The sequence below is a fragment of the Schistocerca piceifrons genome, chromosome 3 (assembly GCF_021461385.2).
Source record: "Schistocerca piceifrons isolate TAMUIC-IGC-003096 chromosome 3, iqSchPice1.1, whole genome shotgun sequence".
Lineage (NCBI taxonomy): Eukaryota > Metazoa > Arthropoda > Insecta > Orthoptera > Acrididae > Schistocerca > Schistocerca piceifrons.
The window spans coordinates 168,784,151-168,811,245 of record NC_060140.1 but is presented as its reverse complement, the minus strand read 5'-3'; the positions used below and the strand labels follow the sequence as shown (position 1 = coordinate 168,811,245).

At 38.3% G+C, this 27,095-nt stretch overlaps 1 protein-coding gene across 1 annotated transcript in view; it reads right to left on the bottom strand.

The window, feature by feature from the left end:
- Positions 1–27,095, bottom strand: part of LOC124788225 (retinol dehydrogenase 14-like) — an 86,858-nt gene that overhangs the window by 26,080 nt on the left and 33,683 nt on the right. Inside the window, exons 4-5 of the mRNA XM_047255406.1 lie at positions 24,061–24,246; positions 3,928–4,037 (exon numbers count right to left, since the gene is read on the bottom strand). Coding sequence (XP_047111362.1) covers positions 3,928–4,037; positions 24,061–24,246 — 296 coding nt within the window. The remainder of the gene's footprint in view (positions 1–3,927; positions 4,038–24,060; positions 24,247–27,095) is intronic.

Here is a 27,095-nt window from a genome sequence, read left to right as displayed (position 1 = left end):
TATTCTTGTTTGTCCTCTGCTAGAGGAGCAGTACTGTAGTGAGGTATGGGATACTTAGCAGATAGGATCAACAGATAGAGTGCCATGGATATGATACATCAGTTGAGGTGGCAATCATTAAACAAAGGCATTTTTCATTGTGGCATAATCTTTTCAGGAAATTTCAATCTCCAGTGTTCTCCTCTGAACATAAAAATATTTTATTGACATCCACCTACATAGGAAGAAATGAACATTGTAATAAAATAAGAGAAATCAGAGGTTGCATGGAAAGATTTAAGTGTTTATTTTTCCCAGACACTTTGAGAGTGGAAGTGGTAGAGAAATAGAGTGAATATGATTCAGTCAACACATTGCAGGGCACTTAAGAGTGAACTGCAGGGAAGTCATGTAGGTGTAAAAATGAAAATTTGTGAAAAATAAGATATTTCTTAGAACTAAACCCTTCTAACCCTTCAAACTGGGAACAACATTGTACAGATATGTGGTGGATGATTTTCGTGGGGGCGAGGGGGAGAAAGGTTTTAGAATGGGTTTAGCTGTAATACTAAAAACATACGTGGAGCTGCTAATAATTATCTAAAGGTCACAAAAAATTTGGCTTCTGAGAAAAGACTCTCAGAGCTTTGGCTTGCTATTTTCTTTTTCTTTGTTCCACAGGTCAAGCAACATTCAGGATGTGTCTGATCAATAACACGAAACATTTCATTGCCTGATGTATGTTGCCAGTGACAAAATAAGTGAATTACACATAACTTATAAAGAGAAAAAATTTGGATGTGGGAAAAAGTCCACTGATAGCATTTCTTGAAACATCCACCAGTCTGCAGGACCACAGCATTGCTTCTGTAATTTTACAAGTTACTGAATGAATATTCATGTAGAGTAGTCTTGCCAAGCATGAATTATGCCAAATATTAAATTTGTATTCCTACATAAGAAATAGCTGAAGTAAACTTTTAAACACATAACCAAAACTTTCAGAAAGAAGTCAGTTTTCCACATCCACATCTACGTACATACACCGCAAGCCACCATATGGTGCATGGTAGATGGTGTCTTTACCACTACTAGCCATTTTCTTTCTTGCCTCACTCACAAATGGAGCAAGGAAAAACTGACAATCTGTATGCCTCCTTATGAGCCCTAATTTCTTGCATCTTAGCTTCATGGTCCTTACATGAAGTGTATGTTGGCAGCACTATAATTTCCTGAAGTCAGCTTCAAATGCCAATTCTTTACATTTTCTCAATAGTCTTCCCTCCAGCGATTCCCATTTGAGTCCCCGAAGCATCCCCATAATACTTAAGTTTGCTTGAACCTACCGATAACAAATCTAGCAGGCTGCCTCTGAATTGCTTTGATGTCTTCCTTCAATCTGACCAGTTATGGATCCCAAAACCTCTATCAGTACTCAATAACAGACTGAAGCAGCATCCTATATGTGGTCTCCTTTACAGATGAACAACACTTTCCTAAATTCTCTTAATACACCAAATTCGACCATTCACCCTCCCTACCACAATTCTCTCATGCTCATTCCATTTAATATTGCTTGTAACATTACATCAAAATGTTTAAATGATGTGACTGTGTCAAACAGCACACTACTAATGCTTTAACTGAATATCACCAGTTTGTTTTTTCCTACTCATCCATATTAACATACATTTTTCTAAATTTAGAGCTAGCTGCCATTCATCTCACCGAGAAGACATTTTTTCTAAATGACCTTTTATCCTGCTACAGTCATTCAACTTCGGCTTCCTGCAAACCACAGCATCATCAGCACACAGCCACTGACTGCTGTCCACCTGTCCACCAGATCATTTATAAATACAGAAAATCATGGCAGTCCTACCACAGTTCACTAGGGTATTCCTGATGATCTCCTTGTCTCTAATGAGCACCTATTCTGTGTGCTTCTATCTTCATTAATAGTCAGCAGTGTGGCACTGTGTCAAATACTTTACAGAAATCTAGAAATACGGAATTTATTGCCTATCATCCATCATCAGGATCTCATAAGAGAAAAGGGCAAGCTGAGTTTCACATGAGCAATGCTTTCTAAAATGTCTTATATGTGGCCAGAAGTTTTTCCCTCTCTTAGAAAATTTATCATATTCAAACTGAGAATATGTTCAAGGATTCTGCAGCAAGCCCATATTAAAGATATTGGTCTGCAATTTTGTGGGTACATTCTTTTATCTTTCTTATATACATGAGTCACCTGTATGTTTTTCCAGTTACTTGTGACTTTGTGCTGGGCGAGAAATTTGTAATAAATGCAACCGGAGTAAGGGGCCACTGCTGTAGGGTTCTCTATGCAAAACTTAACTGGGATTACATCAGGAGCAGGTGACTTATTTGCTTTCAACTCTTTCAGCTGTTTCTCTCTGTCAGCTAAGCTAATTGCTGTATCCTCCATATGCAAGTCTGTGCAATGGACAATTTGACAGTATGTTTGTGTGATCCCCCTCCAGTGAATGATTACTTTAATGTGAAATTTAAGACTTTGGCTTTACTTTTGCTGTCTTCTACTACCTCATCAGACTGGCCAATGAGAGACTGGATGGAAGCCTTAGATTCACTTATTGGTTTTACATAGGACCATAGTATTCTCAGACAGATCTTTTACTAAGGTATGATGGCGACATTTGTTGTATGCTTCACGCATAGATCTTTTCACAGATGCACAAATCTCTACCAGCTTTTGCCTGTAATCATTCATATATACCCTTCTGAACCAAGAGTGCAATATCCTTCCTCATCATCATCTGAATTTTGCTTTTTAAACCATGGTTGGTCCATCCTTAATCCACTAAACGGCACATAATTGTATAGCACATGATTTACAATCTGTTTAAACATTGTCCCAATTCCTCTGTGTCCATCAAATATGAACTAAATGATGTCAATTCATTCTCTAAGTGACATGCTAGCAACTGTTTATCTGTTCTTATTAGCAGAAACACACCCCTAGCCTTCATGAGTGATTTATTTACTTTTGTAACCTACTCGCTATTATGACATCATGCTTATTAATCCCTGTTGGTTACACTCTTTACTATGGAAGGGGAGGAAAAAAGTCAACATTTATGAGTGAATAATTTTCATTTAAAAATATGCGGTGTCTGGCACAAAAATCTTGATTTCATTTCTTGAAAATGGGGATCAGTGTCTTGACAAAATCTTAACTATGAATTTTCCAGGACTACGAAAGTTGAAGACATGTGTGAATCTGTAACTCATGATCATTTTTATTTCCAAACCATTTTCTATGTGCACAGCAAAACATATTAAGAATGAGCAAAACTCCAAGAGGATGAACATAAATAAATGATTTTGCAGCTCTTTAAGGAACCAGGGGGAGATTTTGGAATGATGAAAGTTAGGAAACTAAATATGCTCACATTACTGTAATTCTCAGCCAAGTTACTTGTTTACACTTACAACACTCAAGTTTCCAGCAAGCAATATTTTTGGAATTTGTAAATGGTTCTCTCCTCTCTTTGATGACAGGATTGTACTAGGAGACTATGTTTGGGAGGGCTTCACATGTAATTGCAGGTTGCAGTTGTGCCTCTGTGATCAAATTACATGACACAATAGAAAATCTATGAGAAATTCTGCAGAATAGCTTGCACTTTTCACACATTTGTGTGTAATCAAAAAAGGAAAAATTGAGATACCAGTTACTTTTGAAGACACAGGGTAGATATATCAAGCAGCAACCTTATTATAAATCTTTGTTATGATTCTTGCTTGTTTCACAAAGACGTACTAAAAAGTTATTGCTCTGATTTTGATTTGTTATAATTATGATTTTCACACAAGAGAATAAAAACAAAGCAGTATGAAAAGGTAAACTCATATCTGGGCAATCAAAGAAACAATAAATCTTCATTAATGTGTTTGCTACCTTACCTTAAAATAGGCTTTCGCAATAACAAGGAATATACGGTAATAAAACTTTGGTATTGCCTTAAATATATCAGTTAAAACTGCACCAGGGTGAACACTATTCACAGTAACACCTGAAAGAGAAAAAATAATTAGAAACAAGCTTATTCCATTTAGCACTGTTCTTAGTTACCAGGGGATGATTTCAAAACCATCTGATTATTGATTACTAAACATATCTGCCAAAATGATTATAGAAATGAATCATGTTAACAATGTGAGCTAAGTGTAAACATAAAGTGCTACTTCAGAAATGCAGCTGAACCTGCATCCAAGGTATAATCCATCCAGATGCACTCATGAATTATTGACAGCTACCATTCTTCTCATGTTCCTCATAATGCAACAGTTTAGTATTTTTTATTTATTAGTTATTTTTCATCTGTTTATCACTTTTGTGATCATAATGTATATATAAATGCATGATTTATCTGAACATATGATGTTTGTATAAATGTAAGATATCATGTCAAACACATATGAGAAAAAAACAGGTCATGATTTAAGTTTTACACTATATGTAGTTTCCTTGATTCACAAGAATTTCATAGTTCTTCATATAAAGCTTAGAACACACAGTTGTACTTACGCACAGATTATTTTTTCGTGATATGCCAGATGGCTGTTCAGCCCTCTGACCTTATACTGTCTGACTGACAATGAAGCAAAAGGTAAGCAACTCGTGGGATATTGGTGCATTAGGTTACTCTGAAATCAAGCAGCTCAATATCACCACGACAGCTGTCAAGTAATTGGAAGCTTCTACAAAGAGTTGTTGTGGATGAATTACGGGGAGTTTCATATCAGAGGTGCCAAATGTACCTCATGTTCCATCTTCTGTTGTGTGTCTTATCTCCTTTTCAGAACTAAGGTACTGGACCATGTGTCACATGCACACAAATGGGTTCTCCCACCCCTTCTCCCTCATGACACTCCATCCATTCATGATAATGATAGCTGCTGTTGGAGACCCTAGAGTTTTGGAGCAAGACTCACAGAAATGCCTACCATAAATGTTGAGATCTTCAGTCCAAAGATTGGTTAGGTGCAGCTCTTCATGCTACTCTATCCTGCACAAGCCTCTCCATCTCCAAATAAATACTGCAACCAACATCCATTGGAATCTGCTTACTGTGTTCATCTGTTGGTCCCCCTCTACAAATTTTACCCTTCCCACATTTAGTCAAGTTATGCCACAATTTTTTCATCCCAGTCCTATTCTGTATCTCCTTATTAGTTATGTGATCTACCCAACTAATCTTCAGCATTCATCTGTTGCACCATATTTCCGTTTTCTTCTCGTCTGTACTGCTTATTGTTCACATTTCACTTCCATGCAAGGGGACACTTAAAACAAATACTTTTAGCAAAGACTTCTTAATACTTCGATTTATATTCAATGTTAAAAAAATTCTCTTCTCTAGAAATGCTTTTCTTGCCATTGTTAGTGAACATTTTATATTATCTCTTCTTTGCACATCATCAGTTATTTTACTGCCCAAGTATCAAAAATAATCTACTACAATTAATGTCTCATTTCTTAATCTAATTTCCTCAGCATGCTTAATTTAATTTGACTATATTTCATTACCCTTGTTTTCCTTTGGTTGGTCCTTATCTTATATCTTACTTTCAAAATAGTATCCATTCTACTCATCTGATCTTACAAGTCCTTCACTGCTCTGACAGAGCTACAGTGTCATCCACAAACCTCAAAGTTTTTATTTCTTCTCCCTGAACTTTAATTCCTTCTGCAAATTTTTCTTCAGTTTTGTTTGCTGCTTGCTCAGTGCACACATTGAATAACATAGGGGACAAGCTACAGCCGTGTCTTATTCCTTTCTCAACCACTGCCTTCCTTTCATGCCCTCCACCTCTTATAACTGCCATTTGGTTTCCGTACAAGTTGTAAATAACATTCTTTTCCCTGTACTTTATCCCTGCTATCTTCAGAATTTCGAACAGTGTAATCCAGTCACCACTGTCAAAAGCCTTCTTTGTAAACCTACATATATTATGAACATAGGTTCACTTTCCTTGACCTATCTTCCAAGAGAAATCGTATGGTTAGTTCTGCCTCATATATTCCTACATTTTTTTATAACACAAACTGTTCTTCCCTGAGTTTGGCTTCTATCAGTTTCACCATTCCTCTCTAAATAATTTGTGTGAGCATTTTGCAACCATGACCTATTGAACTGATAGTTTGGTAATATTCACATACTTCAGCACCTCTTTTCTTTGGAATTTAACTGCAATATTTTTTTGGAAGTCTGGGGGTATTATTACCTGTCCCATACATTATGGACACAAGGTGGAATAGTTTAGTCGTGGCTGGTATTTCCTCCTTTCTTCAATTAAATTCAGTTTCTCCTGTTATAGCCAAGGATTTCTACAGAGCCTTGCCTTTTTACCTATTTGATCCTCTGCTGTCTTCACTATATCTCTCAAAGCAAACTGTTTGCTTTCTACTGCATTCCTTTCCTCTGTGTTAGTCAGTAGTTGTTCAATGTTCCTTCTGAAACTCTTGACAACCACTACTTCTTACAACTTATCCAACTCCCATCTCCTTAATTTTCCTTTTTTTTTTTTCAACTTCTTTAGTTTTAATCTTCAGTTTATAAGCAACAAATTGTGATGAGAGTCCACATCTATCTGCCCATGGAAATATCTGACAGTTTAAAATCTAGTTTTGAAATTTCTGCCTTACCATTATAAAGGGGGTTTTGAAATTTCTGCCTTACCATTATAAAGGGTGGACCATTTTAATTCATAATGGGGAATAACTCCAGAGAGATGAGATACAGGAAAATGTTTCAGATAAAAGTGTAGGTGGCAAAGAGGGACACACATTGCTACTAATGGCTGTGACATTGAATGTGATTTTCTAGGTGATTATAAGGTTAAAGTGATTTTTTAAAATTGGAACCATAATATTTGATTTTAAGATTCGAAAAGAGCAGCAAATTTTACATATACAATTATACACTATGCAAGGTCATGGCAAGATTCAGTCAAGGTCAAATAAGGAAATATGTTGTTGGTTGGATACAAGTTGGAAGGGGGATAATGAATCACTTCTCATTACCAATAACCATTATCTAAAGGTAATTATCAAAGGTCAATATAAGGTTGAGTTTTGTTTCTGGAAACCGCTATTTGTGATTTCTGGTTTGGAAAGAGTGAAGAGAGATTTGAATGTTAAGTTTTAATTAATGCATTTATAGCCAAAAGTAAATACATCACAACAAATAAATGTTATTTCGGCATTTTCAAGACAGAAAAAACATAAATAAATAAAATTTATGTTTGTTCTGTCTTGCAAATGTCCTTTCCAATTACTATCTAACATTTTGTTCTGCTGTGTCCCTCTTCTATTCTTAGTTGATCCCTACTAGAACTAAAAGAATTTTGCTTATTTGATCTTTGCTGAATCTTGCTGTGCTGTTGAATAATGCATCATTTTTATGTAAAATTTGCTACTTTATTTAAATCTTAAATCAAATATTAGGTTCGAAATTTTAAAAAATCACTTTAACATCCAAATCCCATTGAAAATCACGTTCGTCAGGGCCATTAGTAGCAATGCATGACCTTCTTTGCCACCTACAAGTTTTATCTAAAACGTCCTGCTGTATCTCATCTCTATCCCAAATTATTCCCCACCCTGTATAATCAATCTGAAACATTCTAGCGTCTCCAGGTCTCTTCTACTTATACAACTTCCTTTGATGATTCTTAAATCAAGTGTTAGCATTGATTAAATTGTGCTCTGTCCAGAATTCTGCCAAGCAGTTTCCTCTTTCAGAGTACAAGTCTCCCAGTAGTATTATTAGTGTATTCTTAGGAAAATCAGATGTCACTGAGAACAGATTTATCAACTATGACATTGTAAGAGGTGTTGATCTTAATTCTGATTTTGACATGTCAACTGATAAGCACAGTGTTAGTGATCTGAAAAACTTATTATAACAGTTCAATATACAGTGAGTTAACAATAAACCTACTAGGGAACTAGCATGCATTGACAATATCTTTGTTAATTTTAAATGCGCCCAAGATCAATGTGATGTAACAGTGTTTCCATTTTCCAACCACAAGTTAGTGATCTTAATATATGTTAATAGGACCAGCTCTGTCATTCTAAGTGGTGCCTTGGCCAACTCCAACACAGCCTGCAGTTCACAGTCAATAGTTTCTACATGGTGTGGTGAGCAGGTGCAGGCATCATCCAACATCAGCTTCCAAATGAGTGTAACAACAGCAGACAATGAGTTGCAGTTGACACTTTAAATATGAGCTTTCAGATAGCTTAAGTCCATCAAAGTCCAGTGGGTTCTGTTTCTTTAAGATAAAATTTATTGTGAAGTGTGTTCTAAATTGCAACTTAGGTACTGACACTGACAATAAGTAAAGTTAATTTTTTAGATGAATACCGATTTACAAAGTCTATTTGTTAGACAGTATTCAGTTATAACAGCAAACTTGTTAGGGGCATTTCATTAGTTAGTAAATGATAGAGATATAATAAAAAATATTATTTACTATTAGTACCGTCTTAGTCACAGAACTGGAATTGAAATTAACTATGTACAAGGGTAAATCAATTATTATCTGCAGTTTAGTTATATTTTTTTTTTTTATTTTGGTAGGAATGTCATTTTACACTGATGACGCACGCTTTGTTTATTCATTGTTATATCTTTGCAATTTTCAAGCTGCTAGGTTAGTTTTGTTAATCACTGCCATGCTGTTAATCATGGCTGCTCCACTGTCTATTTGCACCAAAGAAGAGCAATGTTCAGTGATCCATTTTTTGTGGTTGTAAGTTATATAAGGGGACAAAATTCATAGCAGACTTTCAGTACAGTACAGGAACAGTGTTTTGCCACAATGGAGTGTCTACAAATGGATTGAAAAATTCTGAAATGGTCGCACAAGTGTTATGTCCAATGAAGGACCCAGATGACCATTTACAGTCACAAACAAAGAAACCATTGAGCGTTCATGTGAAATGATTCTATTAGACAGATGATTAATTATTGACAAAGTGGCACATCATCTGCAAATTTGTCATGGTTCTGCCCATGAAATCATCCACAACAGACTTGGGTTTCATAAAGTTTGTGCAAGAGGGGTTCCAAAACAACTAACACAGTTGCATAAACAAACGCACTTGGATATCTGCAAAAAACACTTAGATCGCTATGGTAACAAAGGGGACAACTTCTTAGACAGAATCATTAGTGGTGACAAAACATGGATCCATCATTACAAGCTGGAGAGTAAATGGCAGATTATGGAATGGAAATATCCAAACTGACAGTGCGAGAAAAAGTTCAATACCCACCCGTCCACAGGAAAACTAATGCTTGTGGTTTTTTGGGATGCACAAGGTTCAGTACTGGAACATTATGAGGAAAGGAGCACAACAATAAACAGTTTACATTACAGTGAGATGCTTACTGCCAGTCTAAAGCATGCAATTCGAAGCAAACGCCAAGGATTGCTGTCAAAAGGTGTTGTGTTGTTGCCCGACAATGACCGTCTGCATACTGCTGCCAACACTGCTGAAACATTCCAGAAACTCAAATTTGAAATACTGGATCATCGTCCATATAGTCCCAATCTTGTCCCTTCTGACTATAACTTATTTGGTCCTCTCAAACAGGCATTAAGGGGCTGTCAATTTACCTCAGATGAAACACTGAAAGAAGCAGTGCATTCCTGGCTCGCAGCTCTATTGAGAACCTTCTTTTATGAGGGCATCAGGAAGCTTGTACAATGATGGACCAAGTGCATTGAAACGCATGCAGACTATGTTGAAAAATGATGTTATTGTAAGATTCCTAGTTGATTACAATAAAATTTTATAACTACTTTGCAGATAATAATTGACTTGCCCTCGTACATTCATATTTGTTAAGAGACTGACAAAAATGCCTCTCATGGAGGAAATGAAGCATTCACATCAATTATGCACTCCCTTACACAGCAGGACAAATGATTTTCTCATATGGAAGGAGAAATAAGCTGAGTTGAACAAAAGATGTTGTCAAATGGATATTATGTTTTCTGAATTGAAGGGAGGACTATCTAATGTAGATCTTAAAGAGATAAACAATTTAGATTATTGTTACACTATCAGGAATAAACAGTAGTTTGCAGTGTTGAACGTTATTTTTATGTTATTTCAAAAGAGGCTGTTCCAGTATGTGAAGAGCAAATGTTATAAAAAGAATTACTGGAAAAGGTAGATACTTCAGAACGAGTTATAATCAAGAATGAAAAACTTGTACATTAATTAGAAATAAAATGGAACTACAATTTGAGGAATTACATGCTAGTGTGGCATCTTTTGATAGTGTAGCAAATGGTGGTTACAGATTTGATAGAAGATAAGTCACTATCTTATGTTATTACTAACAAGTTAATAACTCTAGTTACTACTATCAGAGTACTATCAGCTGTTACTACTGAGGATGTAATACCTTTTGTTACTATTAAGAATATAATAGCTCCTGTCACTATTGAGATTTTGTAATCATCATTTACTATTGAGATCTTACTACTTGTTGCTACTACAAAAAAAGTTGCTTCCATTTAGTAATTGAAATTTACCATTTTCTGTTACTATTTATAAATCATAATTGTTTTTTTACCAACAGGAAAATACTGACTGCAGTTGGTACTGAAAAGTTACTACTGAAAATTTTCTACCTTCTGCTGTTGATAATATCTTAACCTACTGCTGTAAAAGTTGAAGTTGGAACTTTATTATATAGCTTTAATGGCAACAGATATAATATCTCTTATTTAAATATTAAAACAGATTAAAACTGTGTGCCCGACCGAGACTCGAACTCGAGACCTTTGCCTTTCGCGGGCAAGTGCTCTACCATCTGAGCTACCGAAGCACGACTCACGCCCGGTCCTCACAGCTTTACTTCTGCCAGTATCTCGTCTCCTACCTTCCAAACTTTACAGAAGCTCTCCTGCGAACCTTGAAGGAGGATTCCTATCATGGATTCTACATACAGTGTATCAATTACTTGGCAACTTGCCCTTTACAAGAACTGGCAGCTCTTACTTTTGATTACATGTGCAGTTTATTGTCCAATTACTATTTCAAATAACTGGCAGCTCTTACTTTTGATTACATGTGCAGTTTATTGTCCAATTACTATTTCAAATGACCACATGTCATAGCAGCACAAATTGAACTCTATTGATCCCTCATACAGGGCCTGGGCAGCCCATGTGTCAATTCGTTATTAATGCCCATAATGACTCTTTCAGACTATATGGTGCACAATGCAATTATATGCTTAGCTCTGGACAAAGCACTGTGCTAGAAGGCATTACTCTGTGGTATTTGCAAAACTCCATCCAACAGAGGGTTTTCACAATCTTATGAAGTTTCTCAGGCAGTGAGTGGTGAAACTGAAACATGAAGTGAAGTGATGTGGCAGTAGTGTCACACCGTGTGCCCACTAGAGCAACAGATAGCTTGCAGGAGGATATGGCAGTGTTGGCAGGAAACATGCATGCCCAGTGCCAAGCAGACCAAGGCAGGTCAAAGCAGCCACAATCACAACCTCCACAGCACCAGTGTTAGCGTTCTCTGTTTCTGTCTTGCCCTTTCCGTCTTGTCCTTTCTGTTTTGTCCAGCATGTATGTTCAGCATGCCCTGAGCACTTGGCTGCTTGTAAATGCTTGCCAGAAGAAAGGGCACATTGCCTCCACGTGTTATTCACTGATGGTTGTTCAGGATATGGAAATGAAATAAACTGCATAACTTCAATCCTTGTGACTTCTCCCAAGTTGTTTATTGAGTTAAGTGTTTTTTGCCAAGTGAACAGCTATGGGTTGACACAGGTGCTGCAGTGACATTATTGTAGTCTCAAACCTATGTGATTTCAGGCTCACTGCCATTGATACTGATCATGCAGAAGTATTCAGTTATAATGAACAAAACACTGTATTGTTGGGACAATTTATGGCATCTGCCTCTTACAAGTCGGTGTTTCACCCTATTATATATTTGGTGGTTGCTGATGCTGGTGGTAAGAACTTGTTTGGCATGGATTCATTTCAGACATTTGGATTTTCTATCACTGATGCAGTTCACCTTGTTGTGTTGCATCAGGTGCCGAATTCTCTGCTGGAAACACTGTTTGAGGAGTATTTGGACTTTTTTTTGGAAAGTATAGGATGTGCTACAATTTTTTTGATGATATTTCTTTGAAATCCACAACTCAGCCCTGTTTTTGTCATGTACGTCCTATTCCTGTCACCACGAAAGATAAAGTGAAAGCAGAATTTGATAGACTCCAATCTCTACGGGTGGTGCAATCTTTTATGGCTAGTGAATGGTCATCTCCGCCAGTTGTAGTTTGGAAACTGTTGGGGAAGCTTTGCCTCTGTGGGAACTTCAGTACTACTGTCAACACACATTCAGTTGTGGATATTTATCCTCTCCCATGCCAGGAGGACCTGTTGTTGATATTATCTGTTTTCCAATATTTTTATAAAACTGATTTGTTTGAAGTGTATCTACAGGTTTTGAATACTCCTTTTGTTCTCTGTCAATACTTGCACCTGCCTTTTCATGTGGCTAGCACCCCTGCTATTTTCCAACAAGTTGCATTAATTATCTGGGTGATGTTATTGTCATGGACTCCTTCACAGCTGTTAAATTGCAAAATTTGCACACTTTGTTTTCTGTCTTAGAGTCCATTGGCTTATGGTGTAACCTTGCAAAATCTCAGTTCTTTTCAACCTTCCATAGTTTATTTTGGGTTTGAGGGCTCAAACGACGGGGTCCACCCTCTATCAGACCACATCTCTGTTGTCATGTGTATGCCTTGCCCCTTATCCATCAGGAGCTTGAGGCCTTTGTAGGACAGATAGCCTACTACCATAAATTCCTGCCAAAGGTGGCCACCTTGACCCACCTGTTGCATTTCTTGTTGTGCAAGAATATATCTTTTAGCTGGAGGCCATATTTCAAACGTTGAAATCCAAACTAATCTCAGCTCCTTGTTTAGCTGCGCCCTCTCCAGACAAACACACAGTTTTGGTGACTGACACCTCACAATGTAGCCATCGCACAGTCACCACTCACTGGTATGCCAATGGCTCTTTCAGAGCCTATTGCTGTTGCTATTAATCTCTCATTACAGCCCAGCAGCATTACTCTCAGGTGGAAAAAGAGGCTTTTGCCGTCATTTATGCTCTCAAGATATTTCACATATCTTCTTCTTTATTTTAATTTTAATTTTTTTTATTTTTTATATGGCTCCAAGTTTCACCTTATTACTGACCATGAACCCTTGGTTTCCTTGTTTAACCCTCCAACTTCCTTGTCTGACAAGGCAACACACCATCTCCAAGACTGGGCACTGTTCTTGTCTTGATACAATTATGAAATCCATTGTTGACCCACATCTCAACATGCCAATGTCCAACCTTCCTCTGGATCCTGATCCTGACTTTGGAGTGAAGAATTGCTTTTTTCCATCTTGATACTGAAACACAGGCTGTGGTTGAGGGTTTCCCAATTATGAGCTTGCACATGGCAGATGCAATTGCCACTGACCCAGTTCTTTGCAAGATGGTTTGGTTTGTTCAAGAGGGCTGGCCAGATCAGATGCTGGGACCCTTTGTGCAAGTATTTTTCCTTATGTCATCACCTCTCTGTTTTTGACAGTGTTTTGCAGTTGTCAGTGGAAGACCTCTCTCCAAGAGCAGTCAATCCCACCACATTATTTTGCAACATTCTACACCACCTCCATGAGAGCCACTGGGGTGTTTCACACACTAAATTATATTAGCTATGAGATATGTTTTTGGCCAGGGATTGATGCAACATTGTCCATTTTGTCACAGCTTGTAAGCAGTGTGCCCAACAATAAGCAGCCCTCTCCAATAGGGTCATTGGGGAGTTTCACACACTAAATTATTAGCAAGGAGAGATGTTTTTTGACCAGGGATTAATGCAGTATTGTCCATTTTGCCATGGCTTCTGAGCAATGTGCCCAACAATACGCAGCTCCCAGGGCATCTCCCCCTGTCCCACACCACACCAGCCATGGGAGTGCATTATGTAGACTTTGAATATTGGCTCTTGGTTGTGGATGCATTTTTTCCAGTTTCATTACATTCTCCGGTGTCCATCAATGTTGACTGAGCTCAAAGTTTGTATATTTTAAGTCTGAGTTGCTTCACAGTTGGCAGCCACACATGCTCCTCCACCTTCTGCAACCACCATCACACCTGCCGTGGTCAGGTTGGTGCTGCTGCTTTGTGCTGGGATCACCAGTTTGGGAGCAAATATTTGGTCACCGGCCCAAGTGGATTCTGTCAACTGTTGTCCGCAGCCAGTGGTGATGTCTGTGTGACGTCCATTTGGTCAATGAGCTGGTAGCATGCCATATTGATCAACTGGTCCCTTGCTTGCTGCCAGAAGCTTATGGTTCATGCGTGCAGCCCACATTGCCACAACCCATGCTGCTGCCTTCTGTCTTGAGCCTGTCATCGCCTGCTGTGGATGAACCCCTGTCCCATTGGGTGTCTCTTCTCTCTTCCATGTGTGGCATCCTGGGGTTCTAGCTTCCTGGTGCCAGGTGCCAGTTGGTCTCTGGCTCAGTTCTGTTGCTGCAGCCTGCTGCTACAGTCGGGCCACCTTTGCTGGCTCCTCCTCCATCATCACATCAGCCATCCTTGATAGTGGGTCCAGCCCTGCTGCCCCCACACTGGGATCTGCCTGCAGATGATGACATCAAGATGGTGATGCCAGCACCCTACCCTCTGGTGCAGTCATCAGGCACCTCATGGAACCACCACCCTTGCGAGAACCTGTATCCCTTCACATTCTGGCCCTCTGCTCCAGTGGCCAGCTGGCATATCATTCCACCCCCTCCGCCAGCACTGGCTACCGCCACTCTGGACCTGTTGTATGCATCTCTCTTCAGGCTCACAGCATCTACTCCATTGCCTGGGTGACCCCTTTTTGCATGAGGTCACCTGTGGAAGGCATCACTTCAGTATACGGTGTTGTGTTACATGTGGATTCATGGGAGTCTGTTCTCCATTGTAGTTGAGTGCTTCATGAATAAAGCCATATTTTGGTTACTCATAAATATTATTGTAACTATGTAGTACACAAGAATGGTCCAGAGTATAAATATGTTGTGATCTGAGGTCCTTTTGTGCCCTACTTAGGTGGTGGCACTTGCTATGGTGAATGGTGATAGATTAATCTGGGTGTATCATAATTAATGGCGTAAATGCATACAGTTGAAAGTACACAATACTAGAAAGTCTCAGTAAATGTAGGGTCAAAAATACATTGCGTAAGAGCTACGAACAATTTTTCATCTTCAATACTGTGAAGCAAACTCTTCTACTGCAAGCTCTTTGCTTTTCACATTTTGGGAAGTAGTAGCATGGACCAAAACAAGAAAAAATGTCCAGTAAGCATTTGCTCTAAAATGCATACCTTAAAAGTTATGAGCAATTGTTCATTAGAAGAGTCGTGTTTCCAATTAGCAAAAATGAGCACATGCTCATAGCTCTTCAAGGTAGGCATTTTAGAGCAAAATGGAGGGGGGCAGGGGGGTTGCAATAGACTCTACTGTTACAATAAACAGAATACTGTAATAAGTATAAAAGATTACTAAAAGTAAAATGCAGCTGGAAAAAAGGATAATATTGAATAAATACATAAATATTATGTCATTAACAAAATTGATAATTAATAGAACTGCTTTTATTAAAATCTATATGGTTATTTGACTTTAAAAGAAAATAATAATGATGAATAACAATACCAAAAAAATGTCTGCATTTATCTGATGCTTCCTAAGGCAAAAACCAAGAATGGTACAAATGCTTTAGTAGAAGAATAATTAATTAATGAAAAAGAAAGAAAAACATGAATTGTGTCCAATTTTATCGTATAAAAATGAAAAATTATTCTTGCTATAGTATTTAATGCTCATATTAGATTATGTAGAAAATTGTAACACACTTATTCATTTATATACAGCAGCTTACGTGGGGGTACAGAATTTTTGATTGTTTAAAATTGGGAATTTTCCCAAAAACATCAGAAATTTGAAGTTTTCTGTATCATCACCATCTATAAATGAGTAAACATATTGGTAACTAATTTTATGCTGAACTTGCCACCTAGAACTCTTTCAGTATGTATTGTGTATTTTTTGTTAGTGGTGTTGGGGCAGGATCTCCTCACTGTGGATCTATGGGACAAACATATAATATATGTAATTTATGTAATCTTATTTAATACTTGTGTAATGGAGATGACTGTGGTAGCTAATGCAGTAATGTGTAATTTCCTTGAAAATATAGCATGTCCACAAATAGTGGATACATTAATAACACAAACTGCACGAAAAAACAAATTAGTCGGATCTCAAAAGCTATTCTGGTTGAAAAATTTGCAAAATGCATTTTAATAGTTAAAAATATTCCTAATCTTTCTTTGAAAATGCAAATATAAAATGGGACATTTATGTGGATGAACACATCTTGGAATACGAAAAGGGAATGAGTTGTCACATACAGTCTATGATGCAGTCATACAGAAGATGAAATAGAAAATGTAGCCGTAAGTAAATCTCTGCTGCTCAGTACAGTAATACACATTCTTCATATATTCCAGTAGTGGACCATCATCATCAAAAACAGGCAACTGCTACACGAGACATCAAAGAGGATGAAAGTACTACTCAAAGCAAAAAGTTTTGAGACAAAAACATCAAAATTTTATTAAACATAAAAAATGAACCAGAAGCAACCCAACCAAATCCAAAGATCTCAAACAATATGAAATTGAATTTTCAATCATTAAGACCTGCTCACAATAAGCCATAGATAAAGGATATGATATGAGTATGTTAGAGAAGCACACTTGCAAATGGTGAAGAGAATAAGAACGTGGAATGGCACAGGCCAAAGTGAAGGTCCAGTTCCATCTCTGGCAGTTAGCTGCAGCTAGCAAAGCTAGCAAAGCCAGCATTACAACATGCCAGCCACTTCCTTGTTTGTGGCACAGATCTACAGGCTCTGAATAGACTTCAGGAAGAGTCAATATGCCTGAAATATGTTTCAGTGTTCGCCTGCCACACTGCCAAGGCTACTCTGGCCTTGCTAGCAGAGTAGATGATAAGCATAGTGGGGCCATGCATGAAACTTGCCCTCTATCAGTCTTTACTTGGGGTTGTGGATGTATTTCTGATACAGTTACCATAATCACAATTAGGCTGCAACCCTATTACTGCTGCCTGACAGCTCTGTCATGAGGCTGCCTTCATTCTGCAGCAGACTCATGCTCCAAGGCATGAATGGAGGTCCCCTCAGCTTCCTGCCACTGGGATCTGCTGCAGCACTTCTGCCAATTGTCCCACCTTCATTTCCTGTTCAACCACTGACGGTTGCATTGCTGAGACACTGCACCGTCATGTTAGAAGTCAGCTCTATTTGGCTGCTTGAAGGAGCCAAGTGCAAAGTGCTGTGATCACTGCCACTGAATGTTCATCCGGCATGTCAGCAATCACTGTGTAAGCATCCCATGAGGATGACCACTGGGTCTGCTGTGCTGACATGGGGACAACATCAGGCCAATCTGGGATGAGGGCACGTACATGTTATTGTTGAGATTAATGGAATATTAAAGAATTGTTATTCTCATTGTTTTGCTACAGTCATCCACTACATACTCTTGTCTGCAGCATCAGGATACAAACCCAAGATGCCCCAGGTGGGAGTTTAAAGAACACCTCCTGACCAGTGCATGATGGCTCCAGTGCCCAGTACTGATCCTTCCACTAGCGATCTGGTACATTCTGGTGACAGAAATTGGATGGAATAGATGGAGACAAGAGTGCTGAAGAATCAGTATGGACAGCAGCCACATCTATAAAAACAGCTTGGATTTTAATCTTCACTCAAGAGTTTCCCTACATCCTTGGGCAGTACCTCTCGTTATTTTCCCCTTGATATGAGGATTATATAGCGTCAGGGTATTAGGTAAAGAGCCAGAAGCAGAACCATTAACTCTTGTACCATGCATCCTGTGCAATTTACCTGGATACTCCACTTTGTGCATCAAGTCATATGCAGTAGTATGTTGGACACTGCAATGAAAAGAGCTGTGTGCCAAACATTGCCATGAGTACACCTGACTCAAGCATGGGGAATCTTGGGTTCCCAAAAAGCTTAGGCATAGGTCAGAACAGCCATAGTGTTTTCCTTTTAGTAGGAATTTTAAAGAATAGACTGAATCTTTTAGGATGATTATGAATTATATGAGCACCATACCAATATCAGTAACAGAGGATAGGAATCACACAGGATTTAAGGTCATAGCTATTGAGCATAAATCAGGGATGTTGGAACATATAATCTTGAAAATATTAGCTTACAGAATTAGGTAATAGATACCACTAAGTTCAGTAATATAAGTTAAGCTGTGAAACAGCATTATTGAGTTATAATAAGAATAAAGAGTCACAAATGAATTGTTTGATTAATTTTTACTGTCCTCACATCTTACAGCATTGTCTAAAAACAGTAAAAGCACTGAGATACCACATAAAATTGAGATGATCATCAACCGAACTGCTCCAGATTCCTCGAGAAGCAAGTTTCATGAGAGCATTAGATACAGCTACAAGAGCCAATCTAGTGAAAGATGCCACTCTGCAGGAAAATAAATCAAATGTTAGGAAGATATGTGGAAGTAAAGGGATTTTTATATACGAAACACATGGGACAGGTACGGTGCCTGTGGCCAGGGAAGAATTAAGGAGAATTATGGCATTTGGACAGCACAGGTGCAGCTGATGTAGCACCTGCAGGTGGGTCAGTGGTATCATACAGCTCTTGTAGCAGAGCATCTGGATAAATCTCATGGAATAAGAGGAATTAATAGAGTAGAAAGAGAATTAAGTTAGTTCATGGAAGTTTGGATAGATTCCCCACTACCAGTGTCTTGAGAACATGACTAAAGCAATTTCTTAATGTTACTGATAAATTTTTCCTAAAAGCTATGATATAAAGTATTGTGCAATAGGATAGTGTGCAACAATAGTCCAGTATCTCCAAACAACAGGAGAGCACATGGGTCATTCAATTCATGTAGTTAATTTTGTTCCCCATAAGTTAGTAAATGGCATAACCCACAGTACGTGTATTCTGCTTGATAACTGTAAGAGACAGAATGCAAATTGTTAAAATGAACTATGAACCAATGATACCAGAAGGAGTAGATAAACACAAATAAGTTTGTATTGCTAGGAAACCACCCTGATACCCATTTCCACCCATGAGGTGGAATGACACTTGCTCACCAGACTTAAAAGAAAGAGTTGAAGTAAAATATTGCAAATAGAATGTACAGACTCCATGTTTGCCTTTCATAGGTGTGATACAGTGAACCTAGTGTGAATATTGAAAGAAATCGGACACACTAGAGTGTGAAGGTTATTCAAGTTAATCACTCTGGACTTGTGCAGGAGAAAAAAAAAGAAAAGAAACCTGTAATATATTAGAGCTTCTGTTGCAGCTACTTGTTCAGACATGAATGCAGTGAGCTGGAATTTTCCTGTGAGGGAGGAAATGTAACAACACAGGTGAAAGCAAGGAGCTAGTGTCATATCCAGAATGTTAGCTGCATCCAGCCAATGCAGCATATCAACATAATGGCCATTTCCTCATTTGAAATGCAGTTCTTTATGCACTTTCCAGTCTTCAGGAAGTGTCAAAATCCCTGCAAAATGTGTCAGTGCTTGTCTGCTGCATTGAAAAAGCCCACTTTGGCCATATATACAACCCCTAGCCAGTAGATATGATGGTCAGCCCAGCAGGACCATGCACAACATCTCTCATTCATCTCAGCTAGGATGCAAACCTATGACTATTGCCTGACTGCCTCTCCATCAAGCCACCTCCATTTACAGCCAGCTCATGGTCTGAGGCATGAACAGAGGTCTGCCAAGCTCCTGGCTGCTGGAGTCCAAATTAGCTTTTGCAGTACTGCAATTAAAGATCCCAGGTTCATCTCTTGGGCAACTTCATCAACTGTCACATCACTGGGACACCAGGCCACAACTTAGAAGTCTTAACTTGGCTCCAGCTGGCTGCTAAATCAAACCAAGTGCTGCATCTTCCATTACACCTTAAATGTGTGGTGTGTCATCATTAACCGTGTAAGTATCCTGCAAGGATGAGCATCACAGCTGCTGCACTGGCACCAGGACAATGTCAGGCTATGCTTGTGTGCCTATGATGAGGTCAAATATGTGTTATGGTTCAAGTTTAATGGAATGATAAAGAACTGTTCTGTTTACCAATTATTTGACTGTATTCCTGTTTGAATAACTAGCTGCAACAAAAGCACTAATACATTAGAGGTTCTTTTTATTTTTATTTTTTACACTTTTATATTTTCCTACACAAGTTCAGCGTAAACACTCTTGAATAACCTTCACACTCTTGTGTCTCTGATTTCTTTCAATATTCGTATTAGGTTCACCGTATCACTACTAGGAACCTAGGACTCTCTATATGGAAGCTGAATGTCTCCTGACAATTGAAAAGGCATCTCCCAACCCCCAGTAGCCATCCTTGCAATCCCAGCCTGCTGCAAGTGAAATACAGATGTTTCTGAAGACAACAAAAAAATTAGAAACAGTTACATAAGAAATTGATGGTATTTCACATATGATGACTTATTTACAACAGCTTAGAGTGCCCATACAGTCAATCACTTTTATGTTGAATGGAAAAGTGAATATCTGAAGTTATCTGGAAAACCTAGCAAATCACAGATGAATCTTTTGATGCAATAAAGTGGACCTCATTATGAGGACAGAGGCTGAACATTTCCTTGACATGTAAGCATATTGTCTGTCTGAATTCACAACTAGCATAAATTATGTCTGCTATCAGAATAAACTAAATTCTACAAGTGAAATGAATTCAGTATCTCTGCTGATTTTTGGCTCACTGTCTTATTAATTTTCTCAGATGTTTACACTATGTGATCAGAAGTACCTGGAAACCACCAAAAACATACATTTTTCATATTAGGTGCATTTTGCCGCCATCTACTAGCACATACTCCATATCAGCGACCTCAGTCACTAGACATCGTGAGAGAGCAGAATGGGGAAAACTGGGGAACTCACAGATTTCCACATGGTCAGATGACTGAGTGTCACTTGTGTCATATATTTGTATGTGAGATTTCCAAACTCCTAAACATCCCTAGGTCCACTGTTTCCAATGTGATAGTGAAGTGGAAACGTGAAGGGACATGACAGCACAAAAGCATACAGGCTGACCTTGCCTGTTGACAGACAGAGACTGCCGACCATTGAAGAGGGTCATAATATGTAATAGGTAGACATCTATCCAGACCATCACACAGGAATTCCAAACTGTATCAGGATCCACTGCAAGTACTATGACAGTTAGGTGGGAGGTGAGAAAACTTTGATTTCATGGTCAAGTGACTGCTCATAAGCCACAAATCATGCCGGTAAATCCCAAACAACACTCTGCTTGGTGTAAGGAGCGTAAACGTTGGATGATTGAACAGTGGAAAAATATTGTGTGGAATGATAAATCACAGTACACAATGTGGTGATCCGATGGCAGGGTGTGAGTATAGCAAATGCCCAGTGAAAGTCATCTGCCAGTGTGTGTAGTGCCTACAGTAAAATTTGGAGGCAGTTGTGTTATGGTGTGGTCGTGTTTTTCATGAAGGGGGCTTGCACCCCTTGTTGTTATGCATGGTACTATTACAGCACAGGCCTACACTGATGTTTCAAGCACCTTCTTGCTTCCCACTGTTGAAGAGCAACTTGGGGATGGCAACTGCATTTTTCAACACAATCAAACACCTGTTCAGACTGCACCACCTGTGGCAAAGTGGTTACATGACAATAACATCCCTGTAATGGGCTGGCCAGCACAGAGTCCTAACCAGAATCCTATGGAACACCTTTGGGATATTTTGGAAACCCAACCTAATGCCAGGCCTCACTGACCAACATTGATACCTCTCCTCAGTGCAGCACTCCATAAATAATGGGTTGCCATACCCCAAGAAACCTTCATGAACCTGATTGAACATAAGCCTGTGAGAGTGGAAGCTGTCATCAAGGCTAAGGGTGGGCCAACACCATATTGAATTCCAGCATTACCAATGGAGGGTGCCACAAACTTGTAAGTGATCTTCAACCAGATGTCTGGATACTTTTGATCACATAGTGTATATTATCTTCATGGTCAGATCAGGCAGCATTATTATTATTATTATTATTATTATTATCTTCACTTTCTCAGACGTTAAGTCCGGTTAAAAATGGAGTGACGCGGACCTTGATCAAGCGTCACTTACTTTTAACTGTACGGTATGTGTTATATTGCATTTAGGAACTTTCGGGTAATTGAACATGTATCAATAATTACGGATTTCTGTAGCTGTATATATATGTTTGGATGTAGCTGTATTGCATTGATGTACTGGTGGATATTGTGTGCTATGACTCCTGTAGTTGATAGTATAATTGGTGTGATGTCAACTTTATCCTGATGCCACAAGTCTTTGACTTCCTCAGCCAGTTGGATGTATTTTTCAATTTTTTCTCCTGTTTTCTTTTGTATATTTGTTGTATTGGGTATGGATATTTCGATTAGTTGTGTTAATTTCTTCTTTTTATTGGTGAGTATGATGTCAGGTTTGTTATGTGGCGTTGTTTTATCTGTTATAATGGTCCTGTTCCAGTATAATTTGTATTCATCATTCTCCAGCACATTTTGTGGTGTATACTTGTATGTAGGAATGTGTTGTTTTAAAAGTTTATGTTGTAAGGCAAGCTGTTGATGTATTATTTTTGTGACATTGTCATGTCTTCTGGGGTATTCTGTATTTGCTAGTATTGTACATCCACTTGTGATGTGATCTACTGTTTCTATTTGTTGTTTACAAAGTCTGCATTTATCCGTTGTGGTATTGGGATCTTTAATAATATGCTTGCTGTAATACCTGGTGTTTATTGTTTGATCCTGTATTGCAATCATGAATCCTTCTGTCTCACTGTATATATTGCCTTTTCTTAGCCATGTGTTGGATGCGTCTTGATCAATGTGTGGCTGTGTTAGATGATACGGGTGCTTGCCATGTAGTGTTTTCATTTTCCAATTTACTTTCTTCATGTCTGTTGATGTTATGTGATCTAAAGGGTTGTAGAAGTGGTTATGAAATTGCAGTGGTGTAGCCGATGTATTTATATGAGTGATTGCCTTATGTATTTTGCTAGTTTCTGCTCGTTCTAGAAAGAATTTTCTTAAATTGTCTACCTGTCCATAATGTAGGTTTTTTATGTCGATAAATCCCCTTCCTCCTTCCTTTCTGCTTAATGTGAATCTTTCTGTTGCTGAATGTATGTGATGTATTCTATATTTGTGGCATTGCGATCGTGTTAGTGTATTGAGTGCTTCTAGGTCTGTGTTACTCCATTTCACTACTCCAAATGAGTAGGTCAATATTGGTATGGCATAGGTATTTATAGCTTTTGTCTTGTTTCTTGCTGTCAATTCTGTTTTCAGTATTTTTGTTAGTCTTTGTCTATATTTTTCTTTTAGTTCTTCTTTGATATTTGTATTATCTATTCCTATTTTTTGTCTGTATCCTAGATATTTATAGGCATCCGTTTTTTCCATCGCTTCTATGCAGTCGCTGTGGTTATCCAATATATAATCTTCTTGTTTAGTATGTTTTCCCTTGACTATGCTATTTTTCTTACATTTGTCTGTTCCAAAAGCCATACTTATATCATTGCTGAATCCTTCTGTTATCTTTAGTAATTGGTTGAGTTGTTGATTTGTTGCTGCCAGTAGTTTTAGATCATCCATGTATAGCAAATGTGTGATTTTGTGTGGGTATGTTCCAGTAATATTGTATCCATAATTTGTATTATTTAGCATTATTATTATTATTATTATTATTATTATTATTATAAGTAGAAGAGACTCTACTAAAACTGTTGCAGAGCATACCTGTTTTTGAAAGTTTTCGAGCCAGCTCATTGGAAAACAACATGAGGCACAGTTTACTGTTGTTGTACAGCCTCTGAGGACCACATGCCTTACGTACATTGATGGTGCTCAAATCTAGTTTTGCATATTTGTGAGCTACTGAAGAGACCATTATTATTCTGCTGGGTGCTGACTTTTTCAGTAAATCTGAAATCATTGGGAAATATTACTTCAATTTCATATAAATTTATCACACTATATCAACAGAACGTCACATTAGAGACACAGAGAGTAGTTCAGTGTAGCATCGAAAATTTTGGCATGTAAGCATATCTGCACTCTCTTAACAAAGAACTTTCTAAAACCTTTTACCCAGTCTCTCTTTGTAGTGGAGCACTCATACTCAGCATCTCCATCTCACTGCCACTGTTTGTATATATGTCTCTCTCCCACTACTTCCTTTCATCTTTCCTTCCCAGTGGCACTGTCTCCACCATAGCTCAGAAGGTCAAAACTTATTTGGGGGGGGGGGGGAGGGAGGGAGGGAGGGAGTTCAACTTATTTTTTACACTTTACCCATGTGTTTAAAATTTTGGTCTAAAATGTGACTGCTCCTATACCGCCATGTTAAAGTTCATCTGTGTGGCGGTCCAGACCACCCCAAGCCTTTGTATGGCCTTTACTTATCTCTCTTTTTTTTATTTACACTGTCCCCTCTCTATTTTGCATGCAGTGAATCTATCTCTACCCACATCTCTTCCTCTTTCACTGTCACTCTCTCTCACTGATCTCAATATCTCCTTTCTCTTTGGCCCATTGGCACAGTCTCCTCTGTCTGTCACTCTCTGCTGCTCTCTTTCAGCACAGAAAAGCATAAATATGTTTTGCATGGAAAAATGTTTTGGTGAGTAATGCGGAATGAAAATTGAGGGAGCTAGTTCTCCACTTTTCTGTTAGAATCTTTTAAAGAGGAACATATTTGTCTTTTTTTGTTCTCTAACAGGAGCATTTTTCCACTGGTTCCAGCATGGTGTGCTGCTTACATAAAATGAATTCTATAGGTCAGTAAAGCTTTGACAGTTTGTTATATACTTCAGCACATTTATATATTTTGAAACTTATAAACAACAAATAAGTACACATGATATAAGGTTAACACAAAATTGTTTGCTTTACGTTTTTTCTGGGTACTTTGCTCATCAATTTAAATTCATCAAAAATACCCTGTTTATGAGTTGTCAAATGAAACTATGTGGTTCCAGAGAGTATCTAAGACATCTGTGATGTATAGATGCAGACTGAAGTGACAAGTGAAAATGTGTGCCGGGGGTGGGGGGGTGGGGGTGGGGGGGGGGGGGGTTTCTCCTGCTCACTAGGCAGATGTACTAACCACTACACCTCCCTGGCACAGTGGCTTAGCACAACTGCATGAACAATCCTAGCATGACTCACTCCTCAATCCCAATTCCAATTCTTGTCAAAGCATACTTGGTACTCATAGTGAACTTGAACAGTATTGCAGAGGCTCGCCAACTGTATTGGAATAGCACCTCAGCATCAAACGAACCATATAGTTTCATTTGATTAAAGCACATATGCCTGGCTTTTACAGAGGATCCTTCACTTCATTCGAAACTGTGAGCTATTCTAGTACACTTGAAGAGCTTCTGCAGTGCTGTTCAAAAGTACGGGAAATATCAAGTGAGCTGAGGTGTAAATTTGCTTTGAGGAGGGATGTGTACTAGGGTAGTCAGAGTAGTTGTACAATGCCATTGTGGCAGGGTGGCATAGTGGATTGCACATGTTCCAAATGAGCAGATCTGTTTGGCCTTGGCACAAACTTTCATTCATCCCTTCTGTTTGCATACATATGTCATAGATGTTTGAGATTTCAGATAGTGTCTGGAACTACATTGTTTCGTTTGATTAAAGCACTAATGCCTGGGTTTCAGGCAGGATCCCCCCATTTCATCTGATGCTATGGTGCTATTCCAATACAGCTGGCGAGCCTCTGAAGTGCTGTTCAAGTTTAGGGGGAATACTGAGCGGGCTGAAGTGTGAATAGGAATTTGCATTGAGGACGGAGGTGTACTAGGGTAGTCTATGCAGTTGTGCAAAGCCATCGTGCCAGCCAGGGTGCGTTGTAGTGAGCTCATCTGCCTAGTGAGGACACACAGGTTTGAATCCTGGCCTTGGTACAAATTCTCATTCATCACATCAGTCTGCATACATACATTTATGATTTGTATTTGAAGCAAGTAAACATGTTGTTCAAAATATTAAACTGAATTTGCAGTCTTACCAGAGTTATGTAATTTTTGGAAGTCATTTTAAGTTCTTTCTAGGCATGTTAAGACACTTCTTAATCAATTTTTTGTCACTACAGCACCTTTTTGGGGATAGCTGAATATGCATGAAGTGCTCATTATACAGAGACGGTGCATTCTAAAGTTCCATTGGCGAAAAATGCTGACTAGAGACAGTTTGGCAACCTCAAAACCTTTGCAATGACCCTACAACCCTTTGCCATGTGGTCACAATGTCATGGAAGACTACATTTATGCCCTAGACCAGTTTTACATGCATATGTATGGTAACTTCTAACCTCCGGGTCTCAGTATTTTTAAGGAGCCTTGAAACTTTATTTGATATCGTTATCTGTTACCATCTTAAGAACATATAGAAAAATTTTGATGATTTGCCAAGAATAAAAATTATAGAAGTGACCATCTCCACAACTGATACTTTCGGTAACCAAAAACCATGCTTTGAGTTTGTACAAATATCTTGATAATGGATACTGATTTTCAAAAATGAGAAAGTGATATTTCTAGATAAATATGTAAATAATTTAAGTTAGTATTTGAGCCATTTACTATGCTTAATTATTATTATAATTGCTGCCTAGGGTGCAAAAATGGCTAAGAAACAGTTTTTGTGGTTTTCCACATAATTAGGGTACCTCTGAATCTCTGTCTTTTGGTAATGGTTAATCATATTAGAAAAGGTTTTGATGTTCCCTGAGAGCTTCACCTTAAGAACAAATGGTAAAAATT